Below are 22265 nucleotides of genomic sequence, written 5' to 3'. Positions count from 1 at the left end.
ATGCCATGGAGGAGGAGCGAGACACATGGGCCAAGAAAATAGATTTTCTACTCTCTGTCGTGGGATTTTCAGTTGATCTGGCCAACGTTTGGAGGTTTCCTTATCTGTGTTACAAAAATGGCGGAGGTAGGTAGATCTATATCCATAGAGATTTTTTTTAATGACCACAAAACATGTAGGCCTATTTATAATGCTTACGATTGTGTACAATGTTTATTTGAGCACAGGAGCTTTCCTCATCCCATACACACTGATGTTACTGCTGGGAGGGATTCCTTTATTTTATATGGAGCTGGCACTCGGACAGTTTAACAAAACCGGCGCCATTACATGTTGGGCTGCGATATGTCCGCTCTTTAAAGGTAAAAATAACTTCAATTTAATCTTAGTCAGTCACTAGAAAATTAAATTAAATGTGATGACCTGATTATCCGTGCCATTTGATTGTAGCTGAAACAAAAGCATCTGTGGGAAATATATTGGAAAGCGTAATTTTACTATTTGCTCGTGTAATCACACATTTTAAGTATCCTAAAAATAGATCGATTGTTTCTAACCACGAGGGAAGATTGGATTGTTAATTCTAAATTGAACGACATTTGAAGCAAACTAACCAAAGAGATCAAACGTATTTTCCCCTTAAATATGAGCACTGCTGGTTTTGTGGTATAAGCTAACAAGCGCGTGCCTGCCACTGTGAACACATTGTCGAGTGGATACCCTTTTAAAACGAAATACCCACTGAAACAAAAAGCTTGAGGATGGATATAGCTACAAATATACACAGCAGTGATGCTATGTCTTGATGATCCTAAAGAAATCAGAGCACTGCATTACTTAGATAATCCTAAAGCAATCAGAGCACTACCATGTTACTTAGATAATCCTAAAGCAATCAGAGCACTACCATGTTACTTAGATAATCCTAAAGCAATCAGAGCACTACCATGCTAGCTAGATAATCCTACAACCACAAGTGTTCTATGCACCGATGAGGCGATATAAATATTGATAAGTTGCAACACCATACGCTACCTTCGGTACTATGACAATTCGGGATATCCATAATGAATTTCTAGACAGCTTTGGAAAGTGTCAATAGTGAGCTCCCCTGAACTCTCTCGTGCATTCCTATGTAACAGTAAAGATTAGGGTTAGTATCCAGTGGAGTCGCACTACTGAAATGTTATAAAACTACCAGTTTTTCGAGAAAGCTCATAAAGGAGAAAAGTTTTCAAAATATGCTTTTTTATAACAATATGGTATAAAATTATCGTAATTTGAAGGTTTTTGAGAAACCTGGCAAAGAGTATTAAGTATAACTTCCGGTTACCAAAAATCGCTTACAAGTTGATACTAACCTACGAATAAGAACTAATATTTATATATGAAATTTCATCCACCTTACAGAACGGTACTACAGTTATCAGATAAGATTGCATAGTTGAGTTGTTCTAACTCAAGAAAGAGTAAAACGTTGAGTTTGTCAAATACGATTGCAATACGTCCTACTGTACTTCGAGAAAGTAAAAAGAAGAGAAAACTCTATTGTTTGTAGATTTTGACCAATAGCCTACTACGTGACCTACAACTAATGAGTAATAACACGCTATAATTGGATGGTGGGAGATCTAGAGCTTGACTTAAATGATGACCAAACGAGGTTTGCTCATGTAAGACTAGCACATGAGATAGACCCCCAGCTGTTCCTCTACAAATACGGTTTCTCTCTAAATAGCTTTGGCGATTTTCTCTTTTCATCTTGAGCTAGACATCTGTGAAGAAAAGCATGGACTAAGTGCGTTTCGACTCATCCTTTTCACTTACGCTTCTCTTGTCTTTGCCTTTTCCTATCACTTAAGTGAAGTTGGCGTCGTTAAAAGACACTTTGACACATTATAAAACACTTGTGTCTGCTATTGGGGTGATGTAACCTTTCAGGAATCGTCACCCAGGCAGGCAAGGGGATTTTTTTTCACGCAGCCTTCATTAAAACCATTCACGTTCACTCCCGTTGCCAGCCCGCGTCAGTGCACCCTCGGATTGCAGCCCCTTCGGAAAACCGGAAGTCAAAGCTCAGCGAGAAATCAATGTTAGAAAGCATCACCGTTTTTTTTTGTTGGTTTCAAGCCAAAAATGTAGGCCTTAAGACACAGGTGCTAACAAATTTTATCTTGAAATATTTATAACTATATCTTTTATTGAAGGAAAGTTTGGCCTCACATAAATATCGTCAAGTTCAGGTCAACATCTATAAGGCTCCCCAAAGTAATAAAGTTTGATTTAGTATGCTCGCATGAAAACGAACCTTTGTCCGCTGTTTTGTATTTTAGTTGATTACCTTTTAAAAACCGATACAATTACGATTCAAGCGACATGCTTCCTTCCATATCCAATTTTTAAAATTTAAACAAACGCATAAAATGGAGCTGTTTTTCAGTACTAAAACCTACTCTCAATAGGAATGTTGACATACTTCACAAACAGTACTAATGCAGCAGTAAATTTAGATGAACGGAGTGGCTGAACGGTAGTGCGTAAACGTTACTTCTAGAGCTTTAAGTTAGTATAGATTGGTGCTTAGTTCTTTCCCGGGGTAGCCGTATTGCAATGGGTTGCTTGCGAAATCAGAGAAGGAGCCTTGCATACTTCGTTAAATGGACAACACATTGGGTAAAGGTTTATTTAATCAACCCTTTAACAGGAATGTTTATTTAATTTTTTTTAATAATTTACCAATTATTACTCTAGGCGATTTGTTAAAGCACGAACACAAATACCTTTTTAAAACTAGGATACCAAAAAGAACTGCATACGCTTTTCATCCGATGTATTGTATTTAATAATTAATTTCATACGAGGCTGTCAGGATCAACTATGCCTTTTACTTTTAGTGTATATACGCGTGAATGAAATGAAAATCGAAACGACGTTCTTCCGGTTCAGTTTAGCTGCCTTATAGATTGCACCTAAGTGAGATGGAAAAGGAGCCTTCTAAAAATAAATACGTTTTCTAATAAAAGAGATGGGGAAATTGTAATAAATTATTCTGTTCTAATTTTTTAAATTAAAATCAATATTCCGAGAAAGCGCGTTTGTTCAACGCAAAGATTTTTTTAGACGCGACGTTGCAATTGGTTCAACTGCTTTGTGTAATTATTTTTCAATTAGGTCGTTGTTTACACTGAGCTCTGAAAGGAAATCCGGGAAAATTTGAACATTCTCTAGCAACGGCAAACAGCACGCTAGCAGGGGTTTAACATTCTCGCTCAGTACGTTCATCGTACGCAAAACCTGGTCTTAAACGGTTCAGGGAAATCGTGATGAGGTTTATTTAACACTGATCTGTGACGTTTCCTCAAAGTTCTACTGCGACCAGTTGAATGGCGTTCGAGATTCCGTTGTGCGGCATCGTTTGCCAACGTGTACTAAATATTTCAAATGTTAGCGGCAGCTTACAACATTGCTACTGACAAAGCTTCTACAGTAGACAACTGGTGGATCAAACGTCTGCCTGTCAATATTGGTTACTCACGTTCAAAAGGAGGACACACTAATATAGATGCCCACTTGAATGATGCAATAGAAAACACAGACGATAGACAGAGAGAATACACCACGGAGCTACATAGGTCTATTACTATGAGGCCATTTTATTTTTAACCCTAAGCTAATATATTACATAAAAAAGTCACTTAATCAAATTCACCGTGTTGCTTTAATACACTTCTTTGCTGCAACCAGCGTACTTATTTTTTTGTCACCTCAGTAAGTTCCCTCCCCTGTTTAAGTTAGCTTGATGGTCCCTCCCCTGTTTAAGTTAGCCTGATGGTCCCTCTCCTGTCTAAGTTAGCCTGATGGTCCGTCCCCTAAGTTAGCCTGATGGTCCCCCCCCCCCCCCTGTCTAAGTTAGCCTGATGGTCCCTCCCCTGTCTAAGTTAGCCTGATGGTCCCTCCCCTGTCTAAGTTAGCTTGATGGTCCCTCCCCTGTCTAAGTTAGCCTGATGGTCCCTCCCCTGTCTAAGTTAGCCTGATGGTCCCTCCCCTGTCTAAGTTAGCCCGATGGTCCCTCCCCTGTCTAAGTTAGTCTGATGTTCTTAAAACCACTCACTCTATACTTGAGGGAAGTCAAGGTAAATAAAAGCGGCGTGATGTGGAAACAATGATCACTTCATTTACTGTATTGATAGTCGGGTCTGAAACGCGACTAACGTATGTAAGTATGTAAGTAAACTTACGTAAAGCGATGTTGGAATAGGACCACCTGCTGCACTAGGCCACAACACGACTCGAATGTAAACTCTCTGACTACATAAGAAATCATGTTGGACTGAAGAATGCGCGTTTTGTGCCCGTTAAACAGTCTTGTTTGAGTACACTGTTTGAACTAGAAAGTAATCGACGCTTGTCTTAATCACTCTAACTATTGGTACACTGGTAGCTGCGGTAGACGCTGCCAAGTTTTTTCCCAAATGACGCGCTCAAACTAGACGCAATTGATACTACTTGGACGTTGAATGATGGTTATTTTCTAAATAGGTTTGCTTTATAATTAAATCTGCAGCACGTAACCATTGACACCAGCACTAATAAAACCATACAGCGCACATCTTTTGCCCCATCTTTTGTAGGTACTGGCTGGGCTGTAGTTCTAATCGCCTTCTACACAGATTTTTTTTACAACGTCATTATCGCTTGGTGCCTCCATTTCTTCTTCGCCTCATTTACTACTGACCTCCCTTGGATGTCGTGTGACAACGACTGGAATACAAAAAGCTGCTTTGATGGCAAACCAAAACACAACGCCACCGCTGGAAACAGCAGGTATGGTACTTAGAACCGTCGACCATTCATTGGAGCGGAATAAGATGAGTGTAGTATTTAAAGGATACCATCTTGTTTTTATATGAACACATTTCTTGAGATAGCAACATCTATATCAAATATAGATACTTCTACTTTGAGGTCAGAGATGGAGAGTCGAATTGCTAAATGTAAGCGGTTGTTTTAAGATCCCAGCAGATAATGTTCAAATGTTCATGATTGAATGTTTCGTTTCAGCTCCGATTTCAACAGAAGCATGTTGTCAAGCACATTATCTTCACAGTCCTCTTCATCGAATATATTTTCATACATTGGCTCTAATGTGACATCATTAAATATTTCGCTAACCGACATGGCATCAGCGATGGTCCACAATAACACTAAAGTCAGATCCTCTGCCCAAGAATATTTTGAGTGAGTGACAGTTTAAAAATACTATGCTACAGTTGTACTAATCTTCATATAAACAACTTGGGAATCTTGATAATTACGTTACATTAGCCAAATAAATATTATTGATATAGCTTTATGGCCGTAAGCATCTGTGTATTTAATCCAGGTAGTTCGAATTAAACTAGAAATCTAAATAAAAAGTTGAGATAACCAACATATGGGTATGGCGTCATCAGCTGTCTTTTAAAAACTTGTTTTTCCTTTTTTTTTTTTTTTAAGGTTTACTACTGTCGATAATCTCCCAAATTGTAGACTCTTTGGGTACATTTTGGCGCTTACAATAATTTTTGTTTTGAACTATTTAGCATTGGCTAACAATGCAAGCATACAGTCTGTTCTATTTTGTGATGCGAGAGTATGTATTAGGGATAAAGTAATCTCTGTCTACCACGCCAGACGGGGTATGTTGGCGCTACACAACAGTAAAGGATTCATGGACTTGGGTGAGCTCAAGTGGCAACTGGTGCTATGCCTTGCTGGCGTTTATCTTATCTGCTATTTCAGTATGTGGAAAGGGATTCTAGTCTCGGGAAAGGTATTCCTCACTTTATTCATGTATTTTAATAATTTTATCCTTTAAAGTTAACTTTCTCTGCGTGTAAAGCAATGACAGAAAACATATTGAAACTCTTCGCAACATTCGCACTTCATGATAATTCACAAGTGAAAGATTATACGGTACTAAACTGGCAACAACAAAAATTAGAAGATGCTATATAGATCTAGGCCTTTTTGTGCTAGAATATTCTAACGGGGGAAATAAGTCAAAGTTCTCTGAAAACTGAACTTCTCATCGAAAATGTCTGAGTAACAAAAGACCAAATGTGTTTCAGGTAGTGTGGTTTACGGCACTATTTCCATACGTGGTTCTCTTTATTTTGATGATTAGAGGAGCGACATTGCCCGGTGCTGCCCAGGGAATAGAGTATTATTTGACTCCCAATTTTACACGGCTGGCCAGCTCTCAGGTAAGTTTGCTACACGTTATCATAGAACAAGAACATTCATTCAACAATCTTTTCATATTCTTTCATTTTCTTTAAGGTCTTATTAAGCATAGGCCTATAATTATGAAGCAAATGATTAAGTATGTCTATCTATATATATAATTCTCTTCTTCGAGCCGTTAGAAAACAAGCTGCAAACGCTCTCCCTACCTCCCCACCCCTACATGGTTTTAGTGAGCTGTGTTCACTCTAAATGTTTACAAGCAGAGCCAACGATTTTAAACGTAGGGGGGGGGGGGGGAGAGGAGGGGGGAGGGAAGGAAGGGGGGGGGTTATGGTCCTTAACGAGCTACTTATAGTGTTTTAAAGAAATATTTTCAGTGTCAGCGTTGGTACTGTCGAATTCACAAATTATGAATTATTGAAAATTAGAAACAACTAAATAGCGGCGTATGTTATGCCGCGGGCCGGCTCGTGTTATAATATTTCTTTGAAAATAAATATAAATAATATTCCTTGAAAATATACCTGAAAATTATAACAAGGTATTCGACAAACTTTTCATGAAGCGATTTTGTAAATAACTTAACCGATACATTTCCATCCGATGAGTACAAAATTGGGGATTACAAGAACTCGTGATAGAGTAACAGGTGATAAAGGGGGAAAACATTGTAGTCGTTATGAAGAAAAAAGTGTATCGTAATGCCATGATACCCTGCGTCATTAAGACACAAAAACGTGTCTCGTGAGTGTCGGCAACATGAGCTACAACACTATTGTACATTTTGTGTTAGCATAGACAGTTTCATTAAACAAAGAAATACTACATGCAGAAATTACAACAATATAATTAAAAAATAAGCAAGACGCGCACTTTGGACAGTAAAACACACTTTCACGTCTACCATTTTTAAAAATATTTAACATTTTTTCCATTACCCTTATTGCAACACAAAGACTGCTGGTTCCCATAAAACGAGGAACTTTTTTTTTTAACTTGACGCGTTACCGATGAGAACATGGCTAGTCGCGTCTTTATTTTGGCGGTGGAAGCTTCAGGAAGTGACTGTGAAAATAAATTGGCGTCTTTTCTACTGTGAACACCGGGGCTCTAATTGCCTTATTCAGTGGCTTGGGTTATGCCGTCGATATTTAACTGTGATTGGTTATCTATTGATCGATAGATCGATTGATTTTTTTTAAGAAAGGGCAAAAACACAGAATAGGACCATGGAAAGGACAGGATAATATGGCGATTAAAGTTGATTAATATTGACAAAAACAAGAAAATAATTTTAAACACTTTATTTTTAGAAGTTTTAAAAAAAAATCAATATTTTTTGTGTTTGAAAATGAAGGGAAGGGATGAGGGGGGGGGGGGTGTCAAGCCAACAGTCTTTTTAAAAGAATTTTCGAATTAGTTTGACTTGTGTTAGGATGAATGTACCATACATTTGACAGTTTTCACCTAGACCAAAGAAAAGTATGAAAGAGTGTGTTAGTCGGTGAATGAGCAAGTTCAATGAATGAAAGAAATACGTGGATCTTTCAGAAACGGTCTAACTAATGTAGATCTACTTGAGTGCTGAGTGTGGTAATGATCCTTTGAGAAACCCAATAAGAAAAAATTTATAATCGAATATTTGTGCCACGTGAAAGCCATTATATTTCACTTGGACACCTTGTTTTTGCGTGCTACTAGATGCGTGTTATATTTACAGATATCGTGGATAGGCATTTTAAAATTTGCTATACAGAGGCTCCTTAAAGCCTTCAAATGTTTTAAGTCTTCATTCGTGTGACGGCCAATTTTCCCTCCTGATTGGTTGACTTCTTGCTGTAGATAAGAACGTCTCTGTTGGCCGGCTGCATATGTGGTGGCTTTAGCGGTGCTGGTCGGTTCAGTTCTTCAAAATGTCCAGTCCACCTCTCTCTCTCATTTGTTGATCCAAACTGACCATGGCGGTGCCCTTTTTGTTGTCATCAGATCTTAATGACTTCTAGCGATTTTGCAGAGTCATTTTGTGACATAACCGCTGAATATTTAAGTTGTCTGAAGCTTGTCCTGCTTCAAGGTGCACTATCGTGAATCTCGGCAACACATGACATTTGTTTTAGGGTCGCCTTAAACTCTCACCTAATCTTAGAATCTGTTAACAGACTGCCTTTGTTTTCAGTCTTTCTTTAGTGTCTGACTGAGAGTTTTCCTAAGATTAAGCTTCAGCTTGGTCACCACCAGCTGATCTGTATCTTCTCATTCTAACAAGCGAATGGTTTAAATCACACAGATCTTCTCATGGTTTAAAGCACACAGATCTGCGAATGGTTTAAATCACACAGATCTTCTCATGGTTTAAAGCACACAGATCTTCTCATGGTTTAAAGCACACAGATCTGCGAATGGTTTAAAGCACACAGATCTGCGAATGGTTTAAAGCACACAGATCTGCGAATGTTTTAAAAGCACACAGATCTGCGAATGTTTTAAAAGCACACAGATCTGCGAATGGTTTAAAGCACACAGATCTGCGAATGTTTTAAAAGCACACAGATCTGCGAATGTTTTAAAAGCACACAGATCTGCGAATGGTTTAAAGCACACAGATCTGCGAATGTTTTAAAAGCACACAGATCTGCGAATGGTTTAAAAGCACACAGATCTGCGAAAGGTTTAAAGCACACAGATCTGCGAATGGTTTAAAGCACACAGATCTGCGAATGGTTTAAAGCACACATTTGAAGTGTGCCAAGATAATTCTTGGCTCATGAGCCTCCTATTCAATATGTGTCTTGTGTTTGACTAGCCAGCATCAGGCCTACTCTTGAGGTGCATCAATCTCCTCATGAACAGAATAAAGCAGAAACTCATCTGTCGTCAGTGTGCCCAATCAGCTTTGGTATATCTAGTCTTGCTGATGTCCAGAACACGGACTAAGTTATTCCACATCGCATGTACTACTTGCATGACCTTTCGAAGTAAATGCGGGCTCTATGTACCTTTGTTTACATCCATATTCGAGATTAGGCTTAGTACCTTTCTAATGCTATTCAATATAAACACCATTCCTCTCTCAGGACAAGGTTTTCTGTTGTCTTTGTTAGCGTTTCTGTAGCGATTGTCTTCACGGCGAGATTGCATTATCCTACCTTGGTACAGGCACTCAATGGGTAGACTGGCATCTCTGTTGTCAAAAGTTTTTTAATTAAGTCGACGCGATTAAGACTGGAGCACTTTATGCAACTTATAGACAAAACGTGTCAACTTGAGAGTTATTCAATCACAAGCCAACTTATCAAAGGCGGCCACGTATGACATTAGACGTTGACAGAACAAAGCTGGAGATGCGACCAAATTTTGATGATGCTATTTTAGGTATGGGTTGATGCCGCAAACCAGGTGTTCTTCTCACTGGGTCCCGGCTTTGGCGTCCTATTAGCATTTGCTAGCTACAATCCAATCCACAACAATGTTTTCAGGTAAGTTACAGATACACTCTTTTAAACCTTACCTATTAAATAATTTTATATGGTTAAGAAGTGCAGAAAGTTTTATTTGCGGAGATGATTTACTAGTAGTAATTGCTGATTATGCAGCACAGATAGATAGTTGAGTTAATGTGGTGTCTTTATATTTGTCATATGTGTAAGTATGTTTGAAGGGGAAAACAGTGTTGTTAACGTACCCAAGGGTTGGTGAATATAACTGTTGAGTAGAAGACAGGTTGTCGTAAGAAAATAAAAAGATATTATAGACACGGTTACACATTCAGATCGTTTTACGCCACCACGTTTGTTGGCTTTTTATTAATTCTTTTTTTTTTTAATAATGAAAATCAGTGGATTGGCTACGAAACTAAACCATATATAATTAAGAATTACTGATAACTAGATAAGACATTTTTCTACCACAGAGACGCCATTTTGACAAGTACAATCAACTGCTCAACCAGCTTTTTCTCTGGCTTCATCATATTTATGATACTTGGCTACATGGCGGATAGAACAGGACAACCTATTGACGAGGTCGCCACAGAAGGTATAAGACATGGGTATTTACACACCGCACTTAAAAGCACCCAGAACCCCAGCGCTAGTTTTAAATTCATGTTTAACGGGGAGCTTAAAGATAAAGAAAGCGTTTTTATTGCAGGTCCTGGTCTAGTTTTTATAGTGTATCCCGAGGCTATCTCTACACTCCCAGGTGCTACATTCTGGGCTTTGATCTTCTTTCTGATGCTGCTAACACTGGGACTCGACAGTTCGGTAAGGACACACTATTGTTGGATCTTAGTATCCATGCATGCATCTGGGATAGCCTACTAGGCGTAGAATCCATTACTGATGTAACCTATTTAACAATAAGCTATCATATTTTAGAAAACTAAATGTAAATAAATGAAAGTGGTCATCGCACTCTCGGTGGGTGTGGGAGGGGGGGAGGGGGGGTCTCTAATTTTGTGTAACGATGGGCGGGGTTGTTGACAGCCTTCTAAAAGTTATTGTTTCAGTTGATGACTCAGTTTACGAGGTAGTGAGATCATCAAAAATATTAAAGTGGGCCAAGCTACGTCTTTGGAAAATCGGATATGGGAAGGGTAAACTTGACGAAGAAACAAAGGTTTATAAATAGCTGAGTGGCACGAGGACATTGTGCTGCCCAAACAAAACACTGCCCATAGAGTCCGCCAAAATGTTATGGTCCAACGTTAAAGTATTCCAACTATGTTAGACCTATGTTTTCTGGTGTAATTCGACAGCCCAACCAACGTACGGCGAAAACATTATTAGCTACATTGTGCGCATGAATGAGGATAAAAGCTGAGAATAAAGTATGAAGAGAGCCATTATAGCTCGGCTTTCTTACAGTGATGGCATTATTGAATATTCCTAGTTAGCTGTTGGGCGAGGTCGTTCCAAGTTGCGCCGTCGGGTGATACCGAGGTTAAAGGTTGAAGTGTGCAGGCAACTTGCCATTGAACAAATTTGCACCTGAAGAGTCATCGATCACTGACGCGTCAAAATTGAGTATTAATCGATCAATCCGTCGATCAATCAATTATGCAATTAAATAAACCTTATAATGGTGTGAGAAGATTTATACTTGTTTAATGGATCATGCTCTCACTCACTGGCTTCACTTGGCTCACCCTACATCGATTTCTCTTCGTCCACTTGTGCATAAAGCCAGCACATCCTCTCTCACCTCATCAAGCCAATGCCCTTTGTGTTTGCTAGCCCTACCTACTAAGCTGCTTTAAGCCGGAATAAGCTATTTAAAGTGAATTTTCAAATCAATTCACTCTTTTTAAATCTCAACGTTTACTACTAATAAAAAGTTATGGTAATTTCGGTATGTAGAAAAACACCACTTTCAGCCACGCACTGAGCTAAAAGGAATGGTCTTGTGTAAAAAAAATATAGCCACAAAAAGCTATAGGCGGCTACCTTAGTGAATGTCGGAAAAGTTTCAAATGATCTTTTTATTTTTACGTTATTTGAGAGGTGCGATAAGCAAACGGAGTCCGCCCTTACTAAACCACTTTAGTATTGATCGCTTTCAATTTTACTTAAATACTGAAAGAACCGTTTTACTCCATTACTAGTACAAATATTGAATGTGGTCAACTGACATTGTTCAGGAATTTTTCGATAAATATTGGTGCAGAGCTCTATATTATTCGAATGCTAATTTTATTACACTTGCCACATCCGTAGTAAAGAATCGAATGAGTACAACTAAAAGAATCGAATGACTATAACGATATAAAGAAGGAACGTACCGATTCTAAATGATGTCGTAGTACTAGAAGTGTCACTCTAAAACTCGTTTCAAGGAAGTTATTGTAAGCCACTTTAAAAGTGCAGGGCGATTAAGACTAAATTGTTTTTAACCTAAAAGGATACATTCCTCCAGACACAGGTAGGCCTATATATCGTCCAACAATTTTAATCAGCTGTTTAGGGACTTGCACACCTTGGGTGTGTTTAGGAATGATAAAATGGCTGAAAGTCCTATAGATAACTTTCCAAGTGAGCGAAGAAAACAATGAATATAACACGGGCCTACACAGTCAATACACATATCGGCATGATGTTTAAAAGCACATGTGCATCCAAAACATTTCTCTCAAGTATTTTTCGCTATCTTTATGTATTCATCAGTTTGGGGGATCCGAGGCCATTATTACTGCATTAGCTGATGAATTCCCAGTTCTACGACGTCACAGGGAACTTTTTGTTGGCTGTCTTTTTACTCTCTATTTCGTCGTCGGTCTGGCCAGCGTGTCGGAGGTAAGTGGCTATTTGATTGAAGCCTTCTATTCACTGTACCCAGTTATGGCGTTATGATTCGTGGGAGAGTTTTTAAACTGTATGTAAGACGAATACATAGATGTAATCTACAAGTGAGTAGTATAAAAACTAGCAATAGTTTACGCGTTACGCCTATATCATCTTGTGAGCGCTAGCATTTACTATCTTTTTTTTTCTTTCTATTTTTCATTTGACCTTCTATCTCTCTTTATATTTTTGCACTGAACGTATTATTTGGCTAAAACTTTTAAAAACTCAATCCAATTTAATTTACCTTTTTTTCAATTTATTTAATGCATCTCCCCCTTTTTACACCATACACCGTTAAGTACATTCTCCAATCTTAACGATGAGCGGAAGTTAATTAGAAGAGCAAGAGAACAAATAGTTGCTAGTTAAATGCTTTAAAATCGATTTGAAAATAGTTCAGCTGAAGCCCCAAGAACATGTGAAACGAGATGTGTTTGTCTTTTCTACTTTTCGTCACATTGTTGGTAATTTTTTGAAAGAGCTCTAGCAAATTATTAGGCGTCCACATTGGCCATGTCAGGAACTTTTGAATTGTACCCCCTTTCTTTACAGGGTGGATTTTATGTGATACGTTTAATGGAGACATTTGGAGCAGGCTATTCCATATTGTTCGCTGTTTTATTCGAGACCGTGGCTGTTTCGTGGGCTTACGGTAAGTCGATTCTTTCAACCGATAGACGAAAATCAATGTATTTTTAAAGCACGGACGCAATTCGATAACCAATGGACATTGTTTGTTGACGATCCATTCACTTCGACTATTCAAATATCTGTCAGTAGGTCGGTCACAAGAACATTTAAATCGACTGGGAACTACCTATTCAAAATATCACAGTTTAAAGAGGAATTAGGCTCTCATAGCAAAGTTTTACAAAATACAAATGTCAAAATTTACATTATGATTTATTTGCAACTGTTTTGTTGTTAATGAATGAGGACTTGGTGTGTAAAAAGCAGTATAGATTTAGTGTTCCTCACATGAAAACGTTCCGACTCATTTTATTAAATTCCGAAACACTGAATAATTTCACCGTTATTAATAGATCAGAATTACTTACTAAACAGACTTCAAGAAAAAATTATCAAAGAGGCCAAACATCTAAGGAAATAAAAAACAAAGAAAACATTAAATAGAAAACATACTGGAATCAATCAAACACAGAAAATCTCCACCGTAGAACATAGGCCGTACCTCAACCAGCAGAGACTACATAGACACCATAGGGAGAAATGTGACTATGATCAGGGGGAATAAAGACAATAACATACAGGCTCACTAAGGAACAGTACCATAGCAGCTCCTGGACTAAATAGGAATTAAAGACAATAACATACAGGCTCACTAAGGAACAGTACCATAGCAGCTCCTGGACTAAAGTATACGGATGGCTCAGCTTAAGACGCCAATAAAAAAAAATGGCGGGGCTCGAACTTTAGAAAAGGCAATTGACCTATGCAGCTTTTCTGATAACTTTAGAGTCGAGAGATAAGCTATAGAAGATGTAGTTAACCTCCTAACAGGTCCCCCTGGATCTTCAAATACTCAGATTCTCTTTCTCACAGAGGCCAAATCTGTCCTGGAGAATCCATAAGCATCTTATAGCCAATCGCTTAGGACACCCATTGGAAAGCTAAATAATAAATAATATCACCAGCAAGAGATCGCTGCAGTGGATCCCGGGCCACACCCAAATACAAGTTAAGTGAGATGGCGGACCAGCTTGCGAAAATTGAGGGAAGATTTAAGCAGCCCGGGGTATCACAACGCCCTAACTATACCACGGACGACGACGCGTGTTTTGCTTAATGAAAGGCACGTCCTTTGATATACCGAACATGTTTGACATGACTGCACTTTGTACTGCACATAGTGAACAACTGTACGGGGTACTTGCTCAGCTCAAGACAATGTGCAGTTATTCTGCGAAGCTGGACTAATTGTATAATCCTCTAATGTGCACTTATTAAGGACGAAGAAGAACTGTGTCAACATGCATTTATGGTAGCGCTTATAACATTTTTCTAATGACGTGTTTCTTTACTTATATATTTTTATTAGCCGGACAAGCATTGTAATGGAAATTAAAACGATTGATAGAGTAGGTCCTACGTGATAGTCTTATCGCTACTTTATGTGGATTTTAAGCGACAGATATTGGACTTAGATATCTTCGATCGTTCAGACAGTGTGAAATATTCCAAGTGCTTATTGATTTATCAATGATTGATGGGGGATCGATTTTCATAAATTAAACATAGCTGTTTTTTATTTTAATTAGCTCTTAGGATAAAGAAATTGATTAAATCTTTTATCCGTTCTACATTTTGCTAATGCAGGTGTCCACAGATTTGCAGCTGATATCGAAGTCATGATCGGCACTAAACCCGGCCCGTACTGGATGATTTGCTGGAAATTTCTCGCGCCTGCTTTTATATTGGTAAATAGAATCACTTTATTTTTTAAATATTATATATATATATATATATATATATATATATATATATATATATATATATATATATATATATATATATATATATATATATATCCTAAATATTGTATACCTGTAGCGAGCTATTATATTCACAGTTCATTATTGTGTTTGGTTTGGCAAACTACGCCCCTTTGGAGCATGAGGGTTATATCTACCCAATGTACGCGAATTTAATAGGCTGGGCTATTGCTCTCTCCTCCATTCTCTGTATCCCTGGATTTGCAATCTACAGCATTATCCGAGCTAAAGGACCACTACTAAATGTAAGTTACCTCCTAATATAACTTGATCTAACATTGTAAGTTTCAGCAGTGGTGTAGGCCGGAAGAAGATAGATGGGTTGGAATACCAACAACAAAATGAAAGCACTCTCACCTCGTTATGTTTTGAGTTACAGCTATTAGTGATGTTGCGTTTGTGTACCTTACTGTTTACTATTTTACATGTCTTAAAACTTCAATTCTACAATAGACAAAATCGTATGTACCACACTGATCTCCAGCTTTATCCAAACCATATGAACACTCCTTACATGACTTGGACTGACAGGCAGTTTAATATAACACAACAATTGTTGACATATGTCTAATGGCTAGTTCTAAGTTACAAGGTTATTTTGTTTTATGTAACAGAGACTGCAGAAACTGCTTCAACCAACGAACAACAGGGAGGCCAAGATCAGAAAAGCAATGAACACCATTAGAGTGAATGGTGAAGTGGGAGAGGTTGGAGTTGGGGTATAAGCAACAAGATCATGCAGTAGTTGAGTGAGTTGGGGTATAAGCAACAAGATCCTGCAGGAGTTGAATGAGTTGGGGTATAAGCAACAAGATCATGCAGGAGTTGAGTGAGTTGGGGTATAAGCAACAAGATCCTGCAGGAGTTGGGGTATAAGCAACAAGATCATGCAGGAGTTGGGTATAAGCAACAAGATCATGCAGTAGTTGAGTGAGTTGGGGTATAAGCAACAAGATCCTGCAGGAGTTGGGGTATAAGCAACAAGATCATGCAGGAGTTGAGAGAGTTGGGGTATAAGCAACAAGATCATGCAGGAGTTGGGGTATAAGCAACAAGATCATGCAGGAGTTGAGAGAGTTGGGGTATAAGCAACAAGATCCTGCAGGAGTTGGGGTATAAGCAACAAGATCATGCAGGAGTTGAGAGAGTTGGGGTATAAGCAACAAGATCATGCAGGAGTTGGGGTATAAGCAACAAGATCATGCAGGAGTTGAATGAGTTGGGGTATAAGCAACAAGATCATGCAGGAGTTGAGAGAGTTGGAGTATTAGTAACAAGATCATGCAGGAGTTGGGGTATAAGCAACAAGATCCTGCAGGAGTTGGGGTATAAGCAACAAGATCATGCAGGAGTTGAGAGAGTTGGGGTATAAGCAACAAGATCATGCAGGAGTTGGGGTATAAGCAACAAGATCATGCAGGAGTTGGGGTATAAGTAACAAGATCCTGCAGGAGTTGAGAGAGTTGGGGTATAAGCAACAAGATCACGCAGGATGCATTAATAAACTCTGGGTTTGTTACTTGTCTTTTGGTTATATTATGATACAGATACACACATTTTAACTAGATCTACTCTCTTTTAAACAATTATCACCAATCAACAGTTAACATAACCCATTATCTTTAAATTAATATACTGTTAGCAAGCATAATTATACCCAGAATAGCCAGAGCATAAAGAAAAAAACAGCTGAATAACATATAACAGCTCATGAAAAAAGGAGAGTAAAGTGACTCATTTATTATCTTGCATTGTTACATAACTTCTAATGAAAATAGTTAGCTTTACGTATGTATGCTAAAGCTTATATATATATATATATATATATATATATATATATATATATATATATATATATATATATATATATATATATATATATATATATATATATATATATATATATATATATATACTTTTACCATGTTTTTTGTATGTTTTTGTATGAAACTCTTCTCATACACTAGAAATATGTGTATTTTAGAAAAATGTTTCCTTTTTTTTAAATTTCTAGATTAAAATAAAAACATTTTATATTTTTAAAAACACTAGATAACTTAATATGGAATTTTATTTTGCAGATAAGCATTTTTTTATTTAGAAAAAGTGGGTTCTTAAATTTAACATAAGATTTTCTTTTTGTTGATAAGAGACTCATGTTTATATCTTTCTGGAATAAGCCTATGGCCTGTAGGCTAATTATTTTACTATTATTTGTGTATTTTAATAATTTTAACAAAATTAATTTTTTAAATAATGCATAAAGCATAATAATAATTAATGCATCTTTTAAATGATGCACAATGGCTGAATAAGCACACTGTTAACATGTGTTAAATGTTAGATCTTACATAAACATTAATGTTAGCGTGTTGGATAAGCAATAATTAGCTCAGCAATCATGGAGCCTTGTATACACTTTATAAGCATTACAAATGCAAGCAGTTGAAGATTAAAAATGAATGATTGAATGTCTGAAAAGTTTATGATATTACTGCAGATAGTTAAGATAAGAGCAGTTTATGAGGTAATTTAGTTGTTTATACTATTTTACAAAAATGTCAGTGTATGTATGGGTTTTCTGTTGAGGTGTGGCACACATTAAAGGAAATCATAGATTGCTTCAAAAATTGAAAAAATCAAAATCTGCTCAATAAAACTTGCTTTGTGTAACAAATAAAAGCTAGAATCTTAAAAGGTTGACATGTTTGATCTGAGTTTTGATAATGTTTGTTCTCTGTAAACTAAATTATGACTATGAATTGTATAGAAGGTTTGTATTGGATGACCTAGACAAAGCAGAGGTGTGATATCCATGTACATTAATAAAGTCATGTGATTAAAAAGTACTAGGATTAGTTCTGTGTCTTCATGTTTGATGTATAGGATGTAGCGATCTAGAAATAAATGTAATCAACTTCACATATACCATTTTTCATCTTCCAATTATTGAATGTTTTTACCCAAGTTCTAATTTAAATTAAATAGCAATAAACTGATTTAAATAGTTTTTAATAAACAAAATATTGTCCATGGTTATTCTTTAATAGTTTAAGTATACTATAGCCTCTCTCTCTCTATGTATCTCTATCTCTCTCTATATATATACTATATCTTTATCTATATCTCTCAATATCTATATCTCTCTATATCTACCTATCTCTCTCTCTATCCATCTATCTATACAGAAAGACAGACAGACAGACTGATTTATATATATATATTGATTATGATAGATTGATTGATTGATATATATATATATATATATATATATATATATATATATATATATATATATATATATATATATATATATATATATATACCATAAACAATTTTTTAATTAAGTGTTATCAAATCAAAAACCATAATAAAAAATAAATCCAACATATGAAAACTGTACCTACCTTATTCAATGCTATATATCCAAATAGATCAGTCCATAATAAAGCTTTTATGTCATCTACTTATTGTGTTTCAATCAGTTAAGTAAATAATCTTTCACTTAATGAACAATGGTCCAAGGATGGTGTATCTTGAAATAATTTGATAGCACTGGGGAAAAATTGAACATGAATTTAAGGTAACACAGCTGAAGAATGTTTTAAGTGACCCTCCACAAAAAAATTAGTGGCTTTTAACCTTTAGCTGTTTTGAGCTAGAGCCTTTTCTATTGTGGTGAAAGCTTCAAGGAAACCTTACTGAATACTATTAAAATTGTCTTCAAAAGCTGCAAACTAATGTTCATGATGTTAAGATACCAGATTGTAAATAAGAAATCACATTTTTGGTAGTTGGCATTGAACAATAGTTTTTACAGTAATACACCATTACAAATGCAATAAAACTGATTAAATAAATCAAACCAGCTTTAATAGCTAAGTAGCTCAAACTTTCAGTGGGTCGCATATAAAATTAGCAGTTTATCATTTTATTAGGGGTCATCCATAAACAATGTCTTGCATTTTTAAACACCCCCCCACCTTCCCAACATTACAAAAATACCAGGATTCTCCCTCTAAAATGATATCAGACCTAAGCATACATTCCCCTAAAAATTGTTGTCTTTGTTGGGTTTTTTTTTAATTGCAACTTTTAAAAATAAAATATTGACTGTCAACATTGATAGATCAATTTTTACTACACTTTATAAAATGTTATTAAAACACTAAATAATATTGGTTAAAAGTCATTTTCTGCCATTAAAATGAAAAAGTGTGTTGCACCACTTCATGAACCTTATCCCCCCTCTTGCTGGTCACACATTGGTACTAATGCCTGTACATCTCTCCTCCCCCTCCTTTTAGGAATATGATACTAAAATTAAATAATTCTCAATATTTGTTTTTAAATTCCCAGATTTACTATAGTGGATATAGGGTGATGGACCCATCTATAATAATAGTTTTGCTATTCTGTCACTTTCTGGAATGCTCCAGAGAAAACACAAGGTGGAGGATGAGTATCATGTTGATAAGACATTTTAAAGGGGAAGCATCGGAATATTGTGTCGGATCACATCCCTGTTGGACCATGAGGGTCATAAATCACATAAAATGTTGAGATCTAAGAACAGCAGTGGTTGTTACCTCAGAAGTAGATAAGCAGTTTTATTGGAGGTTCTATACGGGTTAAATTTTCTCACCTTTGTTATTGTAGTGTAGATCTACCAGATCTATAGCTACTAAATCTTGCACTTAACTAGAGAATCAAGAATGTATACTAACTTGATCTAGATTTAAGTTATCTATATTACTGCATTTTATGTCAACACAAATATAACGATCAATTCCTAAAAGTTTTTACTTTTTTTTGTTTCTGTTCTGTGCGAGGCTCTCAATATATAATGAAGTCATTTGAGACAGGCCCACCGCTGCAAAACAGCTGATTGTTTACTCGTGGGTGTTCACCAACGTGGCGGCTGACGTAGGTATCACGGGATTTAGGTCAGGTGTTTGCAAGGACTCTATACTTGTATATGAAATTTCATCTACCTAGCTGTAACGGCACTCAAGTTATCGTGTTTACAGACACACATACACACTGACAGAATTTCAAAACCCAGTTTTTCCGCCTCGAAAATGCATCAAACGCCGAAATTTCGATAAATCTGGATTTATAATGTTTGCCCGATTAAAATGTCCTCTATACTCCATATGTAGATCTAGATCTAGAATGATGGAGTGCTGAGGTGTAAAACTGTGAAAACTGTCAAAATTTCATGTGATGTTTCTAGTATATAGGCCTAATAGATCTATATAATATATAAATATTAAACTCAAAACTTACTGAATTGTTATAAGTTATAATAAGTTATAACATAACATTTTGATTATGTCATTCATTAGCATTAGTCATTTAGTCGTTTACTCGTTATGAGGTTATGACTGATAATATTCTGGTTGATAAAACTAAGTCTAAGAGTCTCTTAGACTCTAAGACTAAGTCTAGAGTTTAGATATAGGATCTAGATGTCTAATACTAATATTAAAATCGTGAGATTTTTCTGTAGTCAACCTAATGATCCCTAGTCACATAGATCTAGATTCTATATTTTAGATCTAAATCAAGAAGACTAGATTCAACCTACGCCTTTGCCTTAGCGGCTTAGCGCTTTGTCCAATAGGCCTACTATCGTCTGCTATTCTTAGTGTATTTTAGAGTAGTGTCCCTTGTACTCTGTTCAGGTTTTTTAAAAATATAGACTTCGGCCTAACTTAAACTTAGTGTTCCTTTTCCCAGTATTTCTTCACACTATAGTTAGGTCCAACATTATATTATTTAGATTTAAATGCCTAGTATTTTAATTTAAGAAAAAATAAATTTGGCTAATTACTAACTACTTCGACTCTTTGGCTTAGTGTAACAATTTTGAAGCGTGCTAATATATATTTAATATTTAAATAAGGACCCTATTATCAGACTTTTAGATTTAAATGATTTAGTTATTAAATTTAGACGGTGCTAAATTGAGCTTGTGTCATTGAGAAAAAGTGATCGGCTGCTAAAGTATATGTAGATTACACCTAGAATCTAGTAGAAAAACTGTTTAATCACTATTTACAATGAGATCAAATAAGTAATAGGCATATCTTCTTGGGGGGTCATCCATAAATGACGTCACGCTTTTTTTGACGATTTTTTCTTCCCCCACCCTCCGTCACATATCGTCACAAAAAGCCAGACCCCCCCACCCTTAAATGACGTCACACCTCAGCCTACAACCCCCCTCAAAATTGCAGTTGAATTTTTCTTAAAACATCGATATTTTCCTAAAATCTTGTCTAAACTCTGTCAACATAGAGTATTTTAATCAAATCCTATTACAATTTATTAAAACAGTTGTCTAAAACGCGAAATAACGTCTAAAATTCGTTTTGTAACATGGCTTTTTTATAATGCAAAAGTGTGACGTCGCACCATCTGAACCCCCCCCCCCCCCCTCCAGTTGGGACAGTTTTCATTGTTGGGGGTTCATGGGTGGGGGGAGGTAACGCTCCTCTACAACCCTAGCCTACGCCAGTGGTCTACCATTTGCGTGGCCTAAATACGACGGGCAGCAGTGAATCGTGGCCGGGCCAATCAGGGAGCAATCAAAGGACGGAATCTCTTAAGGCCACGACTAACATTGACCATCACGAGGCTATACACAGAGGTAAACACAGGGGTCAAAGTTCATTATTTGGAGTCAATATTCGCTGTCTCAAAGTTGGAATCGATAATATGACGTAGTAAGTTCAAGGCTGGCATGGGGGGGGGGGGGGGGGGGGGGAAGCGTAATGGATATCATCCAAAAGTGAAAGAATAATTTCGTTCTGTTTTCAACGCAAGCACCGGAACTTGGGTATCAAATATTGGACGGCACACTGTCATACAGACGGTGGCGTCGCTTGGTCGGGTGTCACTCGGTGCGGCACCTCATGGTGTCACCACTACCTCCCGAAAAAATTGTATGATATATATATATATATATATATATATATATATATATATATATATATATATATATATATATATATATATATATATATATATATAATTATAAGTTCTACATAGGCCTATATATATCTAGTTGCAATTGGTGTCACCCCCTCCCATTTTGCCAAATGGCGTCAATTTTCGCGAGCATTAGATTAATCTACCAATTAATTAATTTGATGTGGACAAAGATAGTGTTTATCTT

At 36.7% G+C, this 22265-nt stretch overlaps 2 protein-coding genes across 2 annotated transcripts in view; one reads left to right on the top strand and one right to left on the bottom strand.

Annotated features, from left to right (window-relative positions):
* Positions 1-20722, bottom strand: part of LOC131953994 (derlin-2) — a 47261-nt gene extending 26539 nt beyond the window's left edge. Inside the window, exons 1-2 of the mRNA XM_059317450.1 lie at positions 20673-20722; positions 18490-18637 (exon numbers count right to left, since the gene is read on the bottom strand). The gene's annotated coding sequence lies outside the window, so the exon portion shown is untranslated. The remainder of the gene's footprint in view (positions 1-18489; positions 18638-20672) is intronic.
* LOC131953993 (sodium-dependent dopamine transporter) lies at positions 6-15855 on the top strand. The gene is made up of 14 exons (XM_059317449.1): positions 6-126; positions 228-362; positions 4632-4824; positions 5062-5238; positions 5674-5812; positions 6111-6245; positions 9601-9704; positions 10139-10263; positions 10378-10490; positions 12390-12518; positions 13122-13221; positions 14907-15007; positions 15160-15327; positions 15697-15855. The coding sequence occupies exons 1-14, from the start codon at positions 6-8 to the stop codon at positions 15805-15807; spliced, it is 1851 nt and encodes a 616-aa protein (XP_059173432.1). The 3' UTR covers positions 15808-15855.
* Positions 20723-22265: the final 1543 nt, after the last annotated feature.

The sequence above is a fragment of the Physella acuta genome, unplaced genomic scaffold, assembly GCF_028476545.2.
Source record: "Physella acuta isolate Inbredline_101_S28 unplaced genomic scaffold, ASM2847654v3 ptg000969l, whole genome shotgun sequence".
Classification (NCBI taxonomy): Eukaryota; Metazoa; Mollusca; class Gastropoda; family Physidae; genus Physella; species Physella acuta.
Note: the sequence above shows the minus strand (reverse complement) of the source record. Positions and strands in the feature narration are given on the sequence as shown.

Bases quoted from the DNA above. Each gene is read 5' to 3' on its own strand.
- LOC131953993 (XM_059317449.1), top strand. From the start codon at position 6: ATGGAGGAGGAGCGAGACACATGGGCCAAGAAAATAGATTTTCTACTC. The intron at 363-4,631 runs GTAAAAATAACT...CATCTTTTGTAG, and splicing joins GATATGTCCGCTCTTTAAAG to GTACTGGCTGGGCTGTAGTT. The intron at 10,264-10,377 runs GTATAAGACATG...TTTTTATTGCAG, and splicing joins TGACGAGGTCGCCACAGAAG to GTCCTGGTCTAGTTTTTATA.